This window comes from Chiloscyllium punctatum, chromosome 15 (assembly GCF_047496795.1).
Source record: "Chiloscyllium punctatum isolate Juve2018m chromosome 15, sChiPun1.3, whole genome shotgun sequence".
Classification (NCBI taxonomy): Eukaryota; Metazoa; Chordata; class Chondrichthyes; order Orectolobiformes; family Hemiscylliidae; genus Chiloscyllium; species Chiloscyllium punctatum.
The window spans coordinates 6,789,574-6,812,196 of record NC_092753.1 but is presented as its reverse complement, the minus strand read 5'-3'; the positions used below and the strand labels follow the sequence as shown (position 1 = coordinate 6,812,196).

Below are 22,623 nucleotides of genomic sequence, written 5' to 3'. Positions count from 1 at the left end.
AAATACAAGCCTTCTGTCTGTATCATATTACTATTACAGCAGTTAAAATAACTTGTAAAATTTATTGTGTGTTTATTTGTAGCTCTAAACCCAGACAGTGTTTGTCAGCAAGGTTTAGAAATCATAAAGAGCCTCAGAACTATATTTTATTTGACCCCACCTGCATTTTCCATTGCTAGGGATGGAAGTCAATCAATGCTTGTCTGACAAGAAAATCCTTAGCCATTCCTCTCACTCGAACTTGGTGCTCTGAAATGCACTGTAGACTAAGCATTAATTAGGGATTTACCCTGGTATATTAAATCCTGCATGCCTAGCAAGACACACCTTTTTTTGTCTACTTTTTTTTAAAAAAAAGAAGCTAATTCAGAAGGACAAATTTAAAACCAGAACATATTGTAAATTTCATTCATGCTTGGTGATTGATATCAAAGTCTACAGCATGATGGATTATGTTTAACTCCGTCATTCACCCTTATCTTTCAGAGTATGAGATTGCGTGGAGTATACTTAGGACTCTGGATTCACTTCATGTACTGTCAGAATTCCAATCTGGTAAGTATTGTGTTTTACAAAAGCAAATTCTGGTGGTTGTTAAATAAATGAAATTAAATCAAAGCAAATGTTGGAAACATTAAATTGGGCAGCATCTATGAAGAGAGACACATGCAAAATTCTTAGCTTAATATTTAATGCTATATTTAAAAGATAATTATCTGTTCATTATTTCATCATTGTTTGCAGGATCATGATGTTTATAAATTTAACTTATATTTAACACTTCAGAACTACCTTATTGACTAGAGCGTGTTTGGCTGAGTTTTTTTTAAATTCATTCATGGAACGTGGATGTCATTGTCTAGTTTGACATTTTATTGTCCAGAGGGCAGTTAAGAATCAAGCACATTGTTGTGGGTCTGGAGTCACATGTAGGCCAGGTTAGATAAGAATTAGAGGATTCCGTCCCTAAAGGACACTAATGAACCAGATGGGTTTTAATGATATTTGTTGGTGGTTAGATGGTTGCCATTAGTAGACTAGCATTTTACTCCAAATTTTTATTGAATTCAAATTTCACCATCTGCCATGGTAGGATTCAATCCCATTGTCCACAGCACATTAGCCTGGGGCTCTGGATTACCACCCCAATAACATTACCAATTGTGAAAAGTACAACATAAATTTTATCTTCAATAAAATCCTTATTCTCCTTTAACAGAAATACATGAAAAACTGCAACGCCTTGAAGAAGAAAAATCAACTTTAAAAATAAAAGAGTGTCTCGTTGAAGAGTTGAGAAAGATAGCTGGATCACTGACTCATAAATCTCACAGAGAAAACTGATTACTCTCCTGCAACTCTCTCCCGTTCTGAAGCTGTACTCATTGGAAGTTGTGAGCTTTTGCACATTTAGCAGTAAGCAGCGTATCATCAAGTGGAGAATGCAGATACTCTAGGCCACCCGAGTTCCAAGTATCATGAGGGATTCAAACCTGTGTGGGATAGATGGGAGGCAGTCAAGGTATCATTGTGCTTATTTTCCTGGGAACTTTGCTGATTGGTCAAGAAACACGCCTGAAATCGGGGCTTTTTAAACGTGATTTTAACATTGGATACTGAGTGTGGTGGATAATGTGCTGCATCAGCTCTTGGGAGGCCAAAGCATGCCTCTGGGCTCCAGAGGAATTATGGGGACATATTGGATCTTCATACCAGCTTGGCATTTCATCTTCACCAGTCAGCTGTCAAAATAATTCCAATCTCCTATAAAATAATAGATTGCAAAATCTAAGTTGTTAGTCCAACTCATGGTAAGTACTGCAGGAGATACTGAAATTAGTAATGCTGTGCTTCAAGCACAACTGCTGGCCTGACTCTCTAACCACATTGCAGAATTCTCATTCTAAATGGTTACACCCACAATTTCAGTGTTAAAATTTGATATCAAAAGTCAAAGTTCTGCAAGTCAAAAGATTTATGTTTGTTTATAGATAGATGGTGCTGAATATTTGAATAATAATGTATGTGCTAGAAAATGTAACCAAAACTATGATGTGCAATTTAAATGTAAATCGTTAACCAGGAGACACTCCTTATCAGTCATTTGGATGAGAAACTATTTTCGATGTTACAACTGAATTTGTTAAAAACTGTAAAGCAAACAAACATGGGTAGATGTTTGCTCTAACTCTCACTTACCTACATTGGTGAGACCACACCTAGAATGTTGTGTATGGTTTTGGTCTCCTTTTGAAAGAAGGGATGTATTTGCATTAAGGCATTTCAGAGAAGTTTCTCAAAGTTGATTGCTGCATGAAGAAATACTCTAATAAGGAAAACGTTGAGCAGCTTGGACTTTTGATACGAGTGAGGTGATCTTATTGAGATGTTGAGAATTTGACAAGGATACATGCTGAATCACACGTTATGTAGAGGAACGTACAACTACAGAACATAATTTCAGTGTAAGGGATCATGCATTTAAGAAGGAGATGAAGAGGGTTGTGAATCTTTAGAATTATGTATATCAGAAGGGCAAGATAGAGGAAAGAAGTCCCAGGTTATGGGGAACAGACAGAAAAGTGGAGTTGAGACCAGGATCAAATCAGCCAAAATTGTATTGAATAGCAAGCCAGGTTTAGGGGCCACGTGGTCTATGCTTGATGGCATTGTCGAGACAAGTTACTGTTTTCTAGTCCAAATAAAATCTCAAGTTTCTTTGGTGTATTTCTGGCCAACAAAACTACAATGCTACATTCCAAATGGTGAAAGGAAAGCCAAAGTTAATTAAATCAAATTGTATTAATTATTATCTTTTGGACAGTGAGGCAAAAAAAACATGCATTTCTGTGGCATCTTTCATAACCTCAATATCCCAAAACTTTACAAACGAACGAAAAACTGTGATGAAAGTTTGTCTTATGAACATTCATTTTAGAATTTGGATTTTAAAATCATGGCTTGTGGAGCTGGTTACTTCTCTTGGAGTTTTAAAAAAATTAACAAGTTCAAACATTGTGTTCGGGTATGTGTTAAAGAGTGCAGAGTGTTAATGGAAGATTGTTTTACAGTGGTGATTTATGACAGGTGGGAAAAATGTTGAAGGCCATTGTGTTTTTCTTTCAGGACAACTAATTGATTTCAGTTTCAGAAACCCAGGGATTGAAAACTCCTTTGCCAGTTTAGAGGAGACCTGATCGATAGTTTGTAGGATGCTTCTCCTGTCAGATGTAGGATATCAGAGAGCAGCCAAGTGTCCCTGGTGACTGTCTGCAAGAAGTGTGTCTGGCTGCAGTTCCCCTCAGACTGTGTGGATTGGTTGGAGTGGCAGTTAGACACACTGAGTCGTACACGGGAAGCAGAGAATGTGATAAACAGTAGCTTCTGGAGATGGTCACACCACAGGTTCAGTCAGATAGATGGGTGACCACCAGAAGAGGTAGGCAAGTAGTCTCTCAGGAAAAGAGCAGTAGCAGCCAGGTCTGAGGCATGACGACCGGCTCTGCTATAAAGCGGGTTATGGCAAAGTCTAAGTGAGCAAGTGTAATAGGCGTACAGTCAGACGTTTCTGCAGCTACAAGCAAGACCTGGTGTGTTGCCTTCGTGATACCAGGGTCAAGGATGTCTTGAGTGTTTGGAGCAAAGGAGAGCATGAACAGCCAGAAGTTGTTGCATACATTGGTGCCAACGATATTGGTAGAAAAAGGGATGACCTGCTGCAGAGTGAATATGGGGAGTTTAGGCAGGAGGTTAAAAAGCAGGACTTCAAGGGTAGTAACCTCCAGATTACTCCTGGTGCCACATGCTACTGAGAGTAGGATTGGGAGGATAGGGCAGATGAATGCATGGCTGAATTGTTGGTACAGGAGTCAGGTTATCAGATTTTTGGATCATATGGATTTTTTCTGGGATAACCTGTACCAGAGGAAGGGTTGCACCTGAACTGGAGGCAGGGGTGGCTATATCCTGGCTACTTGGGAGGGTTATAAACGAAGCTGAGAGGGAGGTACGACTCTGAACAGTAGTGAGACAAAAGAGAAAATTGAGGCTAGTACAGAAGTTAAAGAGAGCAAGTTAAATAGAAAAGACAGGCAAGCACACAGCAGGGAACGAAGGAAGACTGGTGAATTAAACTGCATTTATTTCAGTGCAAGTGACCTGATAAGTAAGGCAGATGAACTCCGGGAATGAACGGGAATGTGGGACTGGGATCGTAGCTATTACTGAAACATGGATGAGACACGGACAGGACTGGAAGCTCAATGTTCCAGGGTACAGATGCTAAAGGAAAGATAGAAGGGGAGGCAGGAGTGAAGTGGGGTAGGGTTTGGGGGGCTTGTTTTCGATGAGGGAAAACATCATGGCAGTACTTAGGATATTCCGAGGGATCATCCATATATGGGTGGAACTGAGAAATAAGAAGGGCGTAATGACATTGCTGAGATTGAATTACAGGCCGAACCTATTATTAGTAGCAGGGAATTGAGGGGCAAATATGTAGGGAGGTTGCAGAGAGCTGTGACAATAATAGGACAGTAACAGTAGGGGTAATAACTTTTGAAACATAGGCTAGGACTGCCATAATGTTAAGGGCTTGGATGGAGAGGAATTCGTGTGTTAAAGAAAGTGTTCTCAATCAATATTTAGATGGTTGACTAAAGAAGGGGCAAAACAGTGTTCTCTTATGAAATTGGGCAGGACAAGTGATTGAGGTGTTGGTGGGGGAGCGCTTTGAGACCAGTGACCAGAGTCTAATGTCAGGTCCACAAGTTCATGTTCTAAATTGGGGCAAGGCCAATTTTCTTGGTATTAGGAACTTTCGAATGTTGACTGGGGAAGGCTGTTCACAGGTAAAGGGATTTTGGCAATTGTGAGGCTTTCAAAAGTAAGATAATGGGAGTTTAGGGCCAGCATGTTCCTGTTAGTGTGAAGGGCAAGGCTGGCAGGAGCAGGGAACACTGGATGACTTGAGAGGTTGAGGCTCTGATCAAGGAAAAGGAGGCATATGTCATGTACAGACACTTGGGATCAACTGAATCCCTTGAGTAAAGGGAGTGTGGAAGTACACTTAAGAGGGAAATCAGGAGAGCAAAAAGGGGACATGAGATAGATTTGGGAGCTAGAGATAAGGAGAATACAAAGAGATCCTAGAAGTATATTAAGGGCAAAAGAGGAAATAGGGAGAGAATAGCGTCCCTTAAAGATCAACGAGGCTGCTTATGTATGGAGCCACAGAAGATGGGTAAGATCTTAAACGCATATTTTTCACCTGTATTTCCTGTGAAGAAAGTCACAGAAGCCAGGGAACTTGGGGAAATATATAATGATGTCAGGTGAATTGGCTATGCTAAATTGCCCGTAGTGTTAGGTGCCTTAGTCAGGGGTAAATGTGGGGGAATGGTTCTGGGTGGGTTGCTCTTCGGAGGGTCAGTGTGGACTTGTTGCGGTCGAAGGGCCTGTTTCCACACTGTATGGAATCTAAAGTCTATGTCTCAAAAACAGTCCACATTTCAGAACAGGTGATGCTGGAGGTCATAAAGGTAATTAAGTCCCTGGGACTGATCAAGTGCAGCCCAGGAAGCTAGGGAGGAAATTCCAGCACCCCTAGCAGAGATATTTGTATCATTGGCAGTCATGGGTGGGGTGCCAGAAGGCTGAAGGGTGGATAATGTTGTGCTGTTTAAAAAAGGCTGCAAGGAATAGCCAGGAAACTATAGACCAGAGTCTAATGTCAGTAGTGAATAGTTTGCTGGAGGGGTTTGTAAGAGGCAGGATCTACATGCTTTTGGAAAGGCAAGAAACAAAAAATCTGCAGACAAGCAGGAGGCTGGAAGAACACAGCTAGCCAGGCAGCATCAGGAAGTGGAGAAGTCGATGTTTCGGGTGTAACCCTTCTTCAGGACTTAGGGTGGGTTTAGAGGGAACTGCGGATAAAGGGGGCAGAGTGGTGAACTGGGGATAGATGAAGACAGGTAGAGAGTATAACCTGGTTGGTCAGTGGGAGGATTGAATCAAGTTGGTGGCAGGGAGCGGTGGAAGGGAGGGAGAGGGACTAGAAAGGGATTTGAGGGTTGGGGAGGTTATCTGAAATTGGATAACCCCATGTTGAGTCCTTTGGGCTGAAGGCTGCCCAAGCAGAAGATGAGGTATTGTTCCTCTAATTTGCGGTTTGGTTCATTGTGGAACTGGAGGTGGTCAAGAATGGTCATGTTGGAAAGGGATTGGGAAGGGGAATTAAAATGGGCAGTGACTAGGAGGTCCGGTCAGCCCTGTGGGCCCAGCTGAGATGCTCAGCAAACCATTCCCTAAGTTCACTCGACCCAAAATGTTGACTCTGATTTCTTTCCACAGATCGTAGAATCCCTACAGTGTGGAAACAGGTCATTTGGCCCAACAAGTCCACACCGACCCTCCAAACAGTAACCCACCCAGACCCATTCCTCTACTCTATCACTCTACATTTACCCCTGACTAATGTACCTAACCTACACATCCCTGAAACTATGGGCAATTTACCATGGCCAATTCACCTGGCCTGCACGTCTGTGGATTGTGGAAGGAAACAGGAGCACCGGGAGGAAACCTATGCAGACACAGGGAGAATGTGCAAACACCACACAGTCACCTGAGGCTGGCATCAAATCCGGGTCCCTGGCGCTGTGAGAACCAATGAGCCACTGTGCTGTCTTGCTGACCTTCTGCAGCAATGTCCATTTTTGTTTGACTTACAGCATCCTCCGTTCTTTCGGTTTTATGTGGTGTTTGGCACGCTTGCCTTCGTTGGTCAGCATTGAGTACAGGAATTGGGATATCATGTTACTGCTTTACAAGACATTGTTAAGACCACATTTGGATTACTGTGTACAATTCTGGTTGCCCTGATGTAGGAACAATGTTTTTACTGAGGTTACTGAGACTGCAAGGTTTGACTTATAGGGTGAGGCTAAGACATTTTCCCTGGAGCTTGGGAGGCTGAGGGATGACTGCATTGAGGATTATAAATCATGAAAGGCATAGGTAAGGTGAACAGCCATGGTATTTTTCCTAGGGTAGGAGAGTCCAAAACTAGAGGGCATAGGTTTAAGATGAGAGGGGTAAGATTTAAAAGGGATCTGAGGGGCAACGTTTTCACATGGAGGGTGGTGCGTATATGGAACGAGGTGCCAGAGGTAAGTACAAAATTTAAAAGATACTTGGACAGCGACATGATTAATAGAGGTTTAGAGGGATATGGGCCAAATGCGACCAGTTCAGTTTAGGAAACCTGGTCGAGTGGCCTGACTCCACGCTGTATACCTCCATGACTCAATCTCCTAGAAATGAGTATTTAAGAAAGTTCAGTGAAAGCAGTGTTATTTGGTTGTTGAACATATCAACCAGGAGTGTTTGCTTCGAAGTTTGTTTTTCAAAAGGTGAGAAAGTCTGAGCTCTCTGTTGAGAGAGTAATCTGGTAAAATGACTTTTACAGTTATTAAGAAAGCAATAGGGAGAATCAGTTTATACCAATCTTTAAGTTTGATGTGAGGCATAATTTCTCAAGATAGAATCTTTGTGACGGATCATGTAGAGAAACGGGATGAGATGTTGCATTTTGTGTGTTAAGATTTTTTCAAGTTATGTTCTGCATTTCGACAGCTTGGTTTGGTTTCCTTATTTCTGCTGTGTCATAAATTTCTGTAAAAGACTCTGCAGCTTCATGACGGTGCACTTTAAGTGACTGATCACCATGTTTGGTGATGTGTTGGAACATATTTCCTCTTGTTACAGACTTCTGTTTAAAGTAGCGTTTAAGATTATATTGCACTGTAAAATATGAAGACCATTTGTAAACTGTAAGGCACGGTCTTCTAAGAGAGGCTAATAGTTAAGAATGTGTTTTGATCAATCAATGTTTAAAAAATAAAACTAACTTTATAATATGTTATATTGCCTTTGTCAAATAAAGTTGTTTTACTCCCAACATAGCCCACCTCTCACTGTTGCCACGCTAAGTGTATGGATGGATCAATTGTGTCAACTATGTGTTTTTATTTCCACTTTGATTGATGACCTCCTAAGCTTTGCGTTCTTTACATCTCACAAAGCTTTTAATTGTCTCTCTTCTTCCTTTAGTGGGTGGTAGGTGCAGCTGGTAAAGCCTTCAATTGTAGCCAATCTCTATTTGTCCTCAAACGAAATGGCCTGCTTGACCACTTCATAGGATAGTTAAGAGACAACCACATTCCTCTTGGCTGACAGTTGTGTAGACTAGCCTAGGAAAGGATGATAGATTTCTTGACCAATGGGCATGAGTGAGCCAGGTTTTACAACAAATTGATAGTTTTGTTGCTATTTACATATTTATTAATTAATTTAAAATTTCTTAAAAACAACTGTCTCCCAAAGCACAAAGTCTTTGGTTTACTAGCCAAATGTCATTTGCCATTATGGCACCATCATAAAAGCTTAAGTTATTTTGCATAAAATAGAAGACTGTGTGCCTTAGTTTAAAAGCTTAACTTATCTTGTGTGCTCATTGAACTTATAAGCTAGTTACCCATCTCATTCTCTACTCAAATAGTATAGAGTTACTATTTATGTTTGTGCTTTTCTCTTACCTTCATTTGTTCCTTTTCAAATGCTGTTCTTGTGAAACAGTTTTCAGTGCCTCCGAAAGGTCCTCACAAACTTTAGCATGTTGTTCTCTGTACAGATGCTGATATGATTTCCTTATTGTCTATTTTAGTTTCAGATTTACAAGCATTTTGTTTTCTGTTGTTCATGATTTTTGGGCTTTGATACACCAGAAACAGTGATAACACCTTAAGTAAATCAATTCTGCCAGGAGTAATTGTTTATTTCTTTTCCTAAGGTACCACATTTCACTACCACATTGTTGCACTAAACTTCCAGATGTGATTTCCAATTCATAAGAATATGATAACTGTATACCAATTACTCTTTTTCTCCTGAAGGTAAACTGAGCACCTTCCATGTGTCTGGATACTTAAAACTTTTATTGTACTTGCTTTATTTGTCAGTACCAAGTATGGAAAACTGGAATTAACAATAACTAGATCAGTGGTAAAGCTCAGGTTGTTCTGAAAGCACCCATTGGAATTAGTTTCTGCTGTTTGTCCTGTCCTACATTTCCCATCTTAGATTGTTCTGAAATGTGACTGTTCTAAGTGGTTGACATTTTGAAACAGTCTGAATAATTGTACTAAATTTAAATCTCATTAATTCACAAAAGGTACTTTCAAACAGTATCTATGATGAAAATCTGTGTGGCAGGGTGAACTTGTTCACTAAAATTCAAGCATTAAGATACAATCCAACATAGATTCCCTTCTGATATTTTTGCCTTTAGGCAAAAATTGTGTTTGAGCCAGGTGTGTTTTAATGTTCCCAATGGGATGCTCCTTAGATTGTCAAATCACTCTCTTAAGTACAACTGCCGTCATCATGTTTATGCTGAGATCATTAAAAGCAGCTGGAAAACTGAGCACATTAGTACTAGTGAGCTGAAAAAGCAGTGGTCTCATAGAGAAAGGTAAGTAACAAGCCAAGTTTGAGGAATGAATCAAGCCTTTGTGTACAATAAACATCGGTCAATATCACAGAAGTGTCTCCGTACATTGTGCTGCTCATGCTGGGATTCTGTCACCTACTTGGCTTAAAACACTAAGCAGGTAGCGTGTCTATATTTCCTTTTGGTGGTTAGAAACATAGCTAATTGAGACATCATTTTATGTGGGGAGAAAGCCGTAAAGACTTTAATACTACATAATCAATCATTATCTGCAGATTTAAATAGCATGCACGGGAGATTAAATCAGGCAGTTTTCCCTTAAAAACTCAGCAAGGTAACACACACTGTATTGAATAACAAGTTGAGACAGCAAAATATCCATCTTGATCCAGAAAGAGAAGCAGAAAAATTGGAAATAGATTTGTGCTTGGAATATTTTAGAATTCATATCCACTAGCTAGCCTTTGAAGCCAGTACAAAATATGTCTTTTCTGCCAATTTGTGCACAAACATATCCCTTCTGTAGATCCAGTAAAAAGTAAGATGCTTGCACGCAAATGTAAGACAGCAAGAAAAGCCAGGTCTCCGAACTACAAAAGGAATAATGGTAGCAGCTTTGCTTGAGTTCTAGCCCAGTACCCCAATATCTGAAAATAAGTCCAGAAGTTTTTTTTTAAAAAAGTAATAACTTGTAGTGTTTAATAATAATATACTTGTCGCCCAAATAAATCAACAAAGCAAGTTTGTTTGTAACTGGCACTACTTGAATGGCCTTTTGAAAACAAAGATTGAATTCATTTTAAAATGAAATCAATCTCACTCGTATACAGTAATATTTTTGGTAATTTTCTTCCCTACAAGTCATTGATAATAAGACTTAATAGCAGGTAAACAAACTAACATATTCCCAATATGTTGGAAAGAAATATGTGACAGGAGTTGCAAGGGTACAGTTTAAAGTGAGAATTCTTACATTTACAAGATATCAAAACCCACTAACAAAAGTGGACCCTGGGCATTCTATCCATAGAATCTTTTCAAACTTCAATTAAAAAGTAAGGAACTTATAGTCCAGGCCATGTCACAATTTTTTCTCAAAGTTTAACAGAAATTTGGATCCCAAATTCAAAATGTGAGTCATTATCTGAATTACCAAAATAAGGAACAACTGAATTCTCTCGACAGTAATTTAGTAATATCTATATAAGTGATAATATTTTATTATAACATTTACTTGCTGCACAATTGATCAGAAATTTACATCCAGGAAATGAACTGCAGCCAAGAAATGAGCTACAATTGTAGTCCAGAACGTTCAAAACCACTGTTGAAACTTGATGAACATCCCATTGCTCACAAATCACACTGGCAATAGTATAAGTTGGAGATGAGTGAGTTTGAATATTCCAAAGTTGGATCAATTTCACATTACTAATGAAGTTTTCCCATATATTGTCACAGAAATAGATCGACCTCATCAGTTCAGTTTTTGAAAGCTCCACACTTGCTTGCTTTTACAATGAATTCTTTCAAGAGAGATCCATCCATTTGCCAAAATGCATCAGTGTCGGTGACTGCAGTCAAATGATTCATACAAAATTTGAAGCAAAATTCTTCTAAATCCTACACACAAACGAAGAAGTTTCATGTTAATATTTCTTAGTGGGGGGTGGGAAGGAAAGGGGAAAGAGGGAAAGTGAGGTGGGGAGTGGGGAAGGTGAGATAGGGAAGGAGGGAGGAGAAGTTGGGGAGATGGGGAAATAGGCCAGAAGTAGAAGGTAGATAAAGATGTCAGTGTCCAGTACACAGCAGATTCTAACAACTCTGGTGTAAATTAAGAGTTCATAGAAAACTGTTCTAACAATGACTGTGAAACAATCAATCATAATATCAGATTAGATTAAATCAAAGCATTTCATGAGTTTTAACCTTTGCATCATAACGGACAGCTGCTGACAGCAATAGGAAAGCATTCTCCACAGTAATTCCTCTTTTAATGATCTCTTGGCAGAGTTTCTTCACTTTATTTTCACAGTAAGAAGTAGCTAGATCCAGAAGCCCTGCAAAAAAAATAAATTTGGATGTGATTTCAAGATGTGAAAGGCTCAAACAAAAACAGAACTTTAAAAGCCAATGCAAGTGAAATCAAATTGTACGATACTACCTTGTTAGGTCAAATATTAAATGTCACTTCCATGTTAACAAGTTGAACTACAATCATTACACTCATTCCTACCACCCCACTTGCATAGGAAAGAGGTGACAGTGAAACAACTTTCTTACTTAGTAACAAATGACAGATATAACCAGTTACAGCAATTTAAATGGGCAAACAATAAAAAGCCTCACATTCAAGTGATTGTACTACTATGTCAAAGCCATGAGCCTGAGATTGTGGAAGTGCATGTATGTGAATGCAGATTACTCACTTGGACAAATCTGGGTGTTAAATATCCTGGTTACAAAGTGTTCAAATAAGATAGGAGGGCAATTTGGCATGGCATTTTTGTTTAAGAAGAACACTTCAGTACTGGAGAAAGAGTGTTCCAGGAATGGATCTATTTAGCTACATCTCAGAATTAAAAAGGAAATTATGACAAGTTGCAAAGACTAACAGGGAACTTTAACTGGGATAGTGGTTATGAAAAGGACAGCGAGAGACAAGTATTATTGATTGCATTCAGAACAACAGCCTACTGGTACCAGAGAGGGCTGAAGAGAGTAAGGCTCTTGGTGTGAAGTACATAAAGCATTTGATACTGTGCCATACAGACTTGAAAAATGTTACAGGAAATGGAATAAAGGAACAAAAGCAACAAGGATTCTAAACAGTAAGGGTTAATAGGAATTTTTCAGGCTGGAGGAAATGTTTAGTGGAGTATGGCAATTGGGATGCTTAGTTTTCCTGTTGTATATAGTTATCTAGATCCTGTTGTGCAAGGGACAAGTTTGCAGATTACACAAATTCTGAAAGAACTGGAAAAAGAACAAGGGAGAACTTCAAAAGACATTAATAGAGTGATGGAGAGGGCTGATGGTGGCAGATGAAAGTTGATTTGGAGAAGTGTGAGATGATTTTTTGGTACAAAGAACATGGTAAGATAGTATAAAAGGGTACCATTCCAAAGAGCATGTAAAAGCAAAAAGATCTGAGTGTATATGTGCATAGGTCACTAAGGGTGTCAGGCAGGTAGAGCTGTTAAAACATTCAGGAGTCTAGGCTTTGTTAATTGGGACATGATGCAAAAACAGTGAGGTTATGCTGAGTTTATACAGGACACCGGTTAGATGTAAGGTGGAGTAGTGTGTACAATTCTGGGTACCACACTTCAGAAAGGATGTGAATACAGTGGTGAAAGTGGATAAGTGACTTATGAGAATGGTTCCAGGAATGAGAAGCTTCATGCATGAGTTAAAGTTGCAGAAATTGCACTCCTTTCCTTGGTGAAAAGGTTTAGGGAAGATTTGAGATGTTTTCAGAATCATGAGGTGTTTGGACAGAGTCTGTAGGAAGAAGCTGTTCCTTCTGTTAAAAGGATCAAAAGCTAGAAGGCACTGTTTTACAGTGTTAAGCCAATGTGAGCTAAGAAAAAACATTTCACGCAGTAAGTAATTAGGATCTGGTACACCCTGCCTGAAAGTATGGTGGAATCAACTTGAATCGAGGCATTTAAGAGGACATTAGATGATTATTTAATTAGAAATATTGCACAGGGTTACAGGAAAAGGGAGGAGATTGGCACTTATTCAAAGCACTCCGATCTGGCGCAGGCATGAATGGTCTAATAGCCTCCAGCATGTAGAAACATGCTGCAATTCCAGAAACTGTATAACAGAATAATTCCAAATGTAAGATGCATTAAAGGTTAAAGGGAAAAAACTTCAACATCTCAAGTGTAAAGAAGCAACATTTAAGGATTGGTTGAAAACGGTAAATCCAGAACAAAAAAAATGAAATGGCACCGTGGCGCAGTTGTTAGCACAGCTGCAACTGACAAATTGTTTGATAAATTATCAATCTGATTAGAATGACTGTCCTCAGTGAATTTCCTGTATTGTGAAGGTGCCGATGTTGGACTGGGGTGGACAAGAGTTAAAAATCACACAACACCGGGTTATGTCCAACAGGTTTAATCGAAACTACAAATTTTCCTTCCCTGCTCCTTCCTCAGGCAGCTAGTGAGAGAGGAAATGTCCGACACAGAATTTATAGTCAAAATATCAAAGGGTCAGACGACTTACATATTGAACAAACCAAGATGGCTATTAAGTCTTTGTTAAAAATCACCCAACACCAGGTTATAGTCCAACACTTGGTTAAGAGAAGGGCTGGAGTGGTAGATCAATGTTCCAGGTGTGAAAGATGGAGGATGTGAAATGGATGGAGGAGTTCCATTACTGATTGAAAATGTCACAGTTGCACCAAGAGAGGACATCATGAAGGGCTCATCCAGCGAGGCCATATGAGAAGAACTCAGGAATAAGAAAAGGTACCATCACTATGATGGGGTTATACTCTCAGCCTCCCAATAGCCAGTTGGAACAGATATGTAGACAGATCATGGAAAGATGTAAAGACCACATAGTTGTTGTTGTAGGTGATTTTAACTTACCCAAAATTGACCGGGACTGCCTTTGTGCTTGGGCTTAGATGGGTCAGAATTTGTGATATACATTCACTAGGGTTTCTATAAACAATATGTAGTCTAAATAAAGAAGGGGCTGGACAAGACCTTGTACTGGGAAATGAGCAATTTGGAAATTGTGATCATAATTCCATAAGGTTTAAGATAGTTATAAGGATAAGATTGGTCCTCAGGTGACAGTGCTAAATTGGGAAAGGATAATTACAACAATTATTTGGCAGGAACTGGAGAAATTAGATTGGGGCGGCTGTTTGAGGTAAATCCATATCTGATGTGTTGGAGTCTGTTAAAGGCCCATTGATCAGAGTTCAGGACCAGCATGTTCCTGTGAGGATGAAAGGACAGGGATAAAAAGAGATATTGAAAGTTCAGTCAAATATTAAAGGAAGCATATGTAAGATTTAGGAAAATGAGATCAGACAAAGCCCTTGAGGAATATAAAGGAAGCATGAAAAAACTTGAACAAGGAATTAAATTCATAGGAACTATGAAATGCCTTTGGTAGGTAGGATTAGGAGAATCCCAAAGCATTAAAATGTATATTAGGAGCAAGAGGGTAGCTAGGGAAAGGGATGGTCCTGTCACAGAATCCCTACAGTGTGAAAACAGGCCATTTGGCCCAACAAATCCACACCGACCCTACGAAGAGTAACCCACCCCAGACCCATTCCCCTATTACTCTATATTTCCTCTGACTAATGCACCTAATCTACATATCTTTGAACACTATGGGCAATTTAGCTTAGCCAATTCATCTAACCTGCACATCTTTGGACTATGGGAGGAAACCCGGAGGAAACTCAAGCAGACACAGGCAAAATGCACAAACTCCACACAGTCACTCGAGACTGGAATTGAACTCAGATCCCTGGCACTGTGAGACTGCAGTGCTAACAACTGAGCCTCCAAAGGAGGGAACGTGTGTGTGGTGTCCGAGGAAGTGGATGAGGTCTTTAAATGAGTCCTTTGCATCAGTATTCAGAGAGAGGAGCATGATTAGGGAGAGTTATGTTGATTTTCTACAGCATGCTCATTTTAAGGTGGTGTTGGACGTCTTGAAAATTGGTAAAGAATACCAATTTTGTTCCTTTCTTTAAGAAAGGCAACAGGATAATCCAAGAAATTATAGGCCAATAAGCCTTACAGTGGTAGGAAAATTATTGGAGACTATTCTTAGGGATAAGATTTACTAGTATTTGGAAAAGAATGTGTGGGAAAGGTCTTGTCTCACAAATTTAATTGAGATTTTTTGAGGAAGTGACAAAGATTGATGAGGATGGGAAATTGATTTTGTTTTACACTACTTTACAAAAGCATTTGACAAGGTCCCTTGACAGGCTGGTCCAGAAGATTAAGTCACGTGGGATCTACAGTGAGTCAGTAGTCTGGATACAAAATTGGCTTGGTCATACAAGACAGAGTAGTTATGGAGGAGTGTTTTTCTGAATACAGGTCTGTGACCAGTGATATTCTGCAAGGATCACTGCTGGGATCTCTGTTGTTTGTAACATATATAAAAATGACTTGGATGAAAATGTAGATGGTCTGTTTAGTACGTTTTCAGACGACACAAAACTTGTAGAATTGTGGATAGTGAGGAGGGTTATCAAACGGATACAGCAGGAGATCAATCAGGTGGAAAGTTCAGCGAAGAAATGGCAGGTGGGGTTTAATCTGGAAATGTGTGAGGTGATGCATTGTCAGAGGTCAATTGCAGCAGGAATGTATACAGAAAATGGCAGGACCCTTAGGAGCATTTATAGACAGCAAACTTTTAGAGTGCAAGTACATGGGTTGCTGAAAGTGGCAACACAAGCAGATAAGGTGGTAAAGAAGACACACAGTTTGCTTGCCTTCATCGGTTGAGGCATTGAGTATAACAATTGACAAGTCACGTTACAGATTAACTTTAGTATGGTGAACAAAAAAGGGTTACCAGCACCATGCCTGGATTGAAGTGTACGTGCTATAAGAAGTGGTTGGATAAATTTGTAATGTTTTTGCTAAAGCATTGGGAGACTGAGGGGCAACCTGATACAAATACATAAAATTATGAGAGGCATGGATAGGGTGGATTGTCAGTCTTTTTTCCCTGGGTAAAAATGTCAAATACTAGAGGGTCTAGGTTTAAGGTGAGAGTGAAAGCTTAAGGGAGACAGCAGGTTTTTTTTAAATGCAGAGGGTGGTAGGTGCCTGCAACACACCACCAAGGGATGTGGTAAAAGCAGATCAAATGGCTGTTAAATATTGCCATTCTGACAGACACATGAACAGGCAGGAATAGAAGAATAAGCACCTAATACTGGCAGGTGGGAATAGTTTAGAATGACATCATGGTCAGCACAGACCTGGTGGCCAAATGGCCTGTTTCTGTGCTGTATTATTTAGTGTTCTATGCTCTAGTACTGAGAAAATGCAGAATTGCTGCTTTTTGGATTACACTAAGGTTCTACCTATCAACTGTTCAGATGGAGGTAAAGAGAACAGAACATTAAACAATGTACTCATCATCATTTTTCCACCTAAGAGCAGATTAACTGGATGCTCCTTGAATTTGCTATGCAATTTAGGATTTTGCCATGTGCAAACTTAACACAGGAAATAGGAGTAACCATTCAGCTAGATCACCAGCGATAGGTAAACAAACAGCAGCCTTTCCCCCACATTCCTTGATATCTCTGGCTAACAATAATTTGTAATCTCCGATTTAATATCACCACTTATTTTTGAAAAAGTCATCCAAATTTCTATCAACCTTGACATGTTAAACTGTTTTCCTAATCTTATTCCTAAAAATAAAGGGCTTTAATCTTTAGACATCCATCCCATCATCTAAACTACCATATATACTCATGTAAAAGTCAAATTTTTTAGACTATTTTTTAAGGTTAAATTCACGGGGTCGGCTATTACATAGATTTTGAAGGGCTGAAATTCATGCTACAGTCCAAAATACCATATCATTAGTATTCTTTTTGGTTCACAGTTTGTTCTCTCTGACATGTCAAGAGTAATGGGTGCTTCATCCATGTTTCTAATGTGTGCAGCCTTCCTTCTGCCAATTTCTGATAACAAACCAGTGAAACTGTATTAACTTATTTTCTAGTTCAGCAACAACTGTGCAATGTTAGTTCTCTGCTGAAGTACTAAATCATGAACCTTGTCCAGCACTTGCCCTAAAATGTGAAATTCCATCCTTTTTTGGTGTGTTTTGTGCATGGATTTGGATGGTTTCACGACTAACATATTTTCTATTTTGAAAATTTTCAAGTACACACTCAGCAACTTTTTTCTCCAAATGTGGCCACTTGATAAGTTTAGCTCTGTTGGCACACTTTCATTTTGGCATTGTCTGAAGTTGGTTTGATAGCTTTCTCCAGCCACTCCGGTTTCTCCGAAACACACAATTCTCTTGCTGCTAGATAGTTATTTGTCTTCTCTGCAACTTCAATAACTTTCAGTTTAAAGTCTACTGTATATTGTGTGTGTTGGAGGGCATTTTTACACAAAATAATGAAGTTTCAAAACCTCAACTAGGTATATTCCACAAATGCTACAGGGGAATTGAGCTCAGCTGAGCTGTACACAAAGGGAAGTTGTCACTTGACTCTGACCTGATGCATCTTAAACTTTCAAGACAAATTGGTGTGAATTGTACATCAAAACATATAATAGCATGAAAAAAAAAATTCATTCCCTCATTGTAACATTTATGTACAGGATAATACTTTGACTCACAACTGTGATCTGTTATCTGTGAAGAACTAGGGTTGACTTTTAGACAAGAAATATGGAAAATTCCAGTTCTTTTGGCCAAAAATAGAGGGTCAACTTTTACATTTTATGTGAGTACAGTTATATGGTATTAATAAACATGGTGAATTGCCTTGGCCCCAACAGATCAGTCACATGTACTCAATGTTAATTATCTCTACTTTGTCTCCAGCTACATATGCAATTTGCTAATCAGGTCAATAAAGTGTGTAGTATTTCACAAGTTTCAGCTTTAACATTTCTAAGGAACTTTACCAAATTACATTTGGAAATCCAAATTAACAACTTTGCAAATGTTTTCCTGTCTACTACTTTAAACATCTTTCAATCGGCTTCAGTCAGGCACGACTTACCCATTAATTAAAAACGAGGACTGCAGATGCTGGAAACCAGAGTCTGGATTAGAGTGGTGCTGGAAAAGCACAGCAAGTCAGGCAGCATCCAAGGAGCAGGAAATCGACATTTCTCTCTATTCCTGATGAAGGGCTTTTGCCCGAAACGTCGATTTTCCTGCTCCTTGGATGCTGCCTGACCTGCTGTGCTTTTCCAGCACCACTCTAATCCAGACACGATTTACCCATTATAAATCCATGCTGAAAATGTTCAATCACTTACAGCCTCTACATATCCTTTGTCATTAGATGTTAGCCTGACTAATCATGATTCACTGGTTTCTCTCTCCCTCCTTAAATAGTAGTGACATGCACAATTTTCCCAATCTAAAAAAGGTATGGCTCTTGAATCAAGAGACTTTGAAAGATTACAGTTACGGCTTACTACATTTAAATATCCTAGGTTGGAAACCATCTGATCCTGGGGTATTTCTCAATCTCTAGTGCTACTGTTTTTATGTTATTGTTAGCTTTTCTTACCCTAGATTTTCTCTTTCATCATTAAAGGAGCATGCATCAGAACGAGTTGTCAATCAGAATCTACTGTGCAGGTTTAGTGACCTACCATTAGGATAACAACAGCAATGAAAAGTAAGACTGTCAGCAATTCAAACAAGGAACTTCTCTATATTTGAAGAAATAATAGTAACCATAAGCAGGTGAACAGCAGATATGCAGTGATATCAATCCACAGACTGACGTTTATGCACAAATTGCTGAAAAATGTGTTGCTGTAAAAGCGCAGGTCAGGCAGCATCCAAGGAGCAGGAGAATCCTTAAAAAGGGCTTATGCCCGAAACGTCGATTCTCCTGCTCCTTGGATGCTGCCTGACCTGCTGTGCTTTTCCAGCAACACATTTTTCAGCTCTGATCTCCAGCATCTGCAGTCCTCACTTTCTCATCCTTTATGCACAAATAGTCAACCTCAGGCAGTTGATTAGACTTTTTTAAGATTAGACTCCCTACAGGTGTGGAAACAGGTCATTTGGCCCAACAAGTCCACACCGACCCTCAGAAGAGTGTCTCATTCAGACCCATTCCCCTATATTTACTCCTCTAATGCACCTAACACTATGGGCAACTTAGTATTGCCAATTCACCTGATCTGCACATCTTTGGATTGTGGGAGGAAACCGGAGCACCCAAAGGAAACCAACGCAGACATGGGGAGAATGTGCAAACTCCACACAGACAGTGGCCTGGAATTGAACCCGGATCCCTGGCGCTGTGAGGCAGCAGTGCTAATCATTGAGCCACTGTGCCGTCCTGTAGAGTACTTTTTAAAAAATCTACTACCCAAGGAAATGAAAGTGTTTGAGTTTTCATGTGGGAAACTCTACTTCATGGGAGAAAACTCATCTAAACGTCCTATACAAAAATGTCAACATTTTGGTTCCACAGTCTTAAGTGCAATACTAAGGGAGTGCTGCACATTCACAAACCGTGTTTTTAAAATATTGATTAAACTGAATTTGATGACAATTATATGATCCTTGTGTGTGCAACTGGACAATTATACTCCATTTCAAAATGTACTGTTGGCAACCATATGTCCTACAGCACTCCCAAAACAAAAAAAAACAAAGGCAAGGTGATGGTAATGGCTCAATATGTGGCAGAAATTGGTGAGCAAATGATCTGTCCTTGCTGTATCAGGATGATGGAACACAGCAAGGATACAAAACATTCTTTACAAGACTCGTCAGTACAAAGAGAGGCAAATTACATACAATACCTATTGCATCCTCAGGAGGAAGATTGACACAGTCTGTGTACAAGTATTCTAGAAAGGCACGGTACACTGAATAGCTAAACTGGTCAATCTCAATCACTTCTTTTTCATCTTCACTCCAGTAGGATTGAAACATAGTTCGAAAATGTTCACACCTGGTGGTAAGAAATAAATTAATTTTACCATAAATTCATTTTTATTAAATTTGATTCCCAGAAAATACTAGTTGACAACATTTTGAAAGCAGTACCTTATTTTCAAAACAGCTTTATGAACGTGGATTAATTTTCCTTCCACACAGAACTTTAAATCTGATGTTTCCAAGCTATCAAACTCCTTGTGCAGAGACTGGGCTACAGTCAGGTGATCATCCTGTTCTACAGAGAGTGGAAATCAAGTGGTAAAAGCAGCTGTTCTGGAACACACAAATGTCCTAACCAGATAAATTGTGCCATTGACAGGTTCAATCTGAGGACATGCTACCTGTTTTGGGGCTTCCAGCTGTACTGAAAATTCATCTTGGAACGAAAGTTAGATTACATGGAGATGGAGTGCAGGGATAAGGAAAACATTGTTAACATGTGTAAACAACTACTGGAAAAGGGAGAAACAGAAATTGGAAACCTAATTGCTACTGTCGATTTTAAATTATATTTATAATTAGTGTGAATAAGAACAGTCAATAACTATTGGATACAGATTTAAGAAAATTAGCAAAAGAATTAAAGTTGGAGAAGAGACACAAAAAAATTTACTGCAATCAGTGGTGGTGGTTTGGAATGCACCACAAAGTGCACAAGAAGCAGATTCAACTGCAGTTTTCAAAAGCAAATTGAATATTTACTTGAAAAAGGAAAAAAAATATACACGGCTACAGTAGGCAATAGGGGAAAATGGCATTAATTAGATAGCTCTTCCAACTAACAGGGACAACAGGCTGAATAACCTCTTTCTCTGCTGCAAAATTCTGTGATTTAATTAACAAACAAAATAGTCACTTCCTTATAGTAATTCAAAAATATTGTTACTAGAACAAAAATAAAATGCAAGTTCAAGAGATAACTCAGTTAGTTTACACTTCAAATTAAATCATGTCAGTTTTTTGTGTGTGGACAATCATTGATTCAGCATGAACTTACCTATGGACAGGAAGCGCCACGTAACTGCTGGAGCCGCAAAGCAGGCAAACACGTCATCTGTGCAAGAGAAGTGAGTGAGGCGTGGGAGGGTTACCGACTGGCCCCGGCAGTATCCCCACATGTAGACTTGGCCACCCTGGGTCTTCACAGCTGAGGTGTGAGTGGAATGGCAAGCAGCAATCTCCACAATCCTACAGATAGAGACCAAGGAAAAGAGATGCTAGGGCATTGATAAGGTGCAGCACGTTGCAGGCAAGTGTTTTCTGCTAGGTTAGTCTATGTTTATAGTTGAGCTGAGGCTGCATTGCCATGTTCCACTCCACATGCAGTTCAACTGCACGTTTAATTTTAAATGACTAGATTGGTTGCATCTTGACATAATTGCAGGTAATGCTATTATCCTTGGGTTTAAGTTTAAGGACTGCCAATCATCTAAATTTACTTCCAATATCTAGTCAAGGTTGTGATCTAAACATCAGTCCTAGAACACTATTTGCTCTCAGGGAATAAGGCAAAATGAAATGAAGGGCTTCAAAGATGAACACAAATCATTTTGGCTGATAACAGCACATCCTACACAATGGCAACAACATTCCATTTATCTGTGTGTCATACAACAAACAGCACAACAGAAACAAAAACAAACAATGGATATGGTAAATCTGAAATAGAAGGAAGTATTGGAAATACTCAGCAGGTCTAACAACATCAATAGAGTTAATGTTTCAAATTGATGGATTTTCAATAAAACTCCCTCAAATGAGACAAAAATGCCAATGCTATTCTCTGCAAAATATTTTGGGAGAGTAAGTCTGTAGCAGCAAATAGTATTGAAATTGATGTGAACAAATGGAGGAAATTTTAAAAATGTACATGTTTAAATACATTCTGTATCAATTAATAAGTTTCACTAATTGTGCACAAATTCATTAAAGAGAAGATTGCATTTCCTGAAGATCTATGACTCTGACTCTAATTCCCAGATTAATATTTTTGATTTAAGTAATCATTAATACTGGATCCTGACAGACATGATTAAACAAGAATAAACTTTATAATCCAGATGTATTAAAATCAATTTAAACTCCCATTAATTTCCTTTATTTCAATTTGTAAGCTGTGGAAAACCAAAACAAAAAAACCCAAAAATATTATTTATTTAATATCAGAGGATTATTCTGCCTCTTGTAAAAAAAAAGGTGGCAATATTAAATCTTTACCCTCTGGATAACATTGAAAATTCTATTCCTGTTAGAATACTTTCCTAATCAAATAAAATACATTCCTGTCACAGGAATAGCGTACATATTAAATTATCACAAGTATATTGTCAGCCATGAGTCGTAGCACTATTGCCTCTCTTTCAGAAGATCAAAGGTTCAAACCCCACTCCATAAATGTTAGCTAAACCAGAGGCTTACAATTCAAT

General features: G+C 39.0%; 2 protein-coding genes across 7 annotated transcripts in view; one reads left to right on the top strand and one right to left on the bottom strand.

The window, feature by feature from the left end:
* The window catches only part of phf11 (PHD finger protein 11), a 76,586-nt gene extending 68,604 nt beyond the window's left edge, over positions 1–7,982 (top strand). For 2 of the 4 annotated variants that reach the window (XM_072584534.1, XM_072584533.1), the window contains exons 15-16: positions 487–555; positions 1,220–7,982. In XM_072584534.1, coding sequence (XP_072440635.1) covers positions 487–555; positions 1,220–1,344 — 194 coding nt within the window. In that variant the 3' untranslated portion in view covers positions 1,345–7,982. The remainder of the gene's footprint in view (positions 1–486; positions 556–1,219) is intronic. The other 2 variants (XR_011962502.1, XR_011962501.1) reach the window with 2 other exon arrangements.
* A 1,744-nt stretch (positions 7,983–9,726) lies between these two features.
* Positions 9,727–22,623, bottom strand: part of rcbtb1 (regulator of chromosome condensation (RCC1) and BTB (POZ) domain containing protein 1) — a 31,035-nt gene continuing 18,138 nt past the window's right edge. For 2 of the 3 annotated variants that reach the window (XM_072584548.1, XM_072584549.1), the window contains 5 exons: positions 21,195–21,385; positions 20,306–20,432; positions 20,059–20,210; positions 11,441–11,571; positions 9,727–11,134 (listed from right to left, as the gene is read on the bottom strand). In XM_072584548.1, the coding sequence (XP_072440649.1) occupies positions 10,994–11,134; positions 11,441–11,571; positions 20,059–20,210; positions 20,306–20,432; positions 21,195–21,385 (742 nt within the window). In that variant the 3' untranslated portion in view covers positions 9,727–10,993. Of the gene's footprint in view, positions 11,135–11,440; positions 11,572–18,803; positions 18,885–20,058; positions 20,211–20,305; positions 20,433–21,194; positions 21,386–22,623 lie in introns of those variants that run through there. The other variant, XR_011962503.1, reaches the window with a different exon arrangement.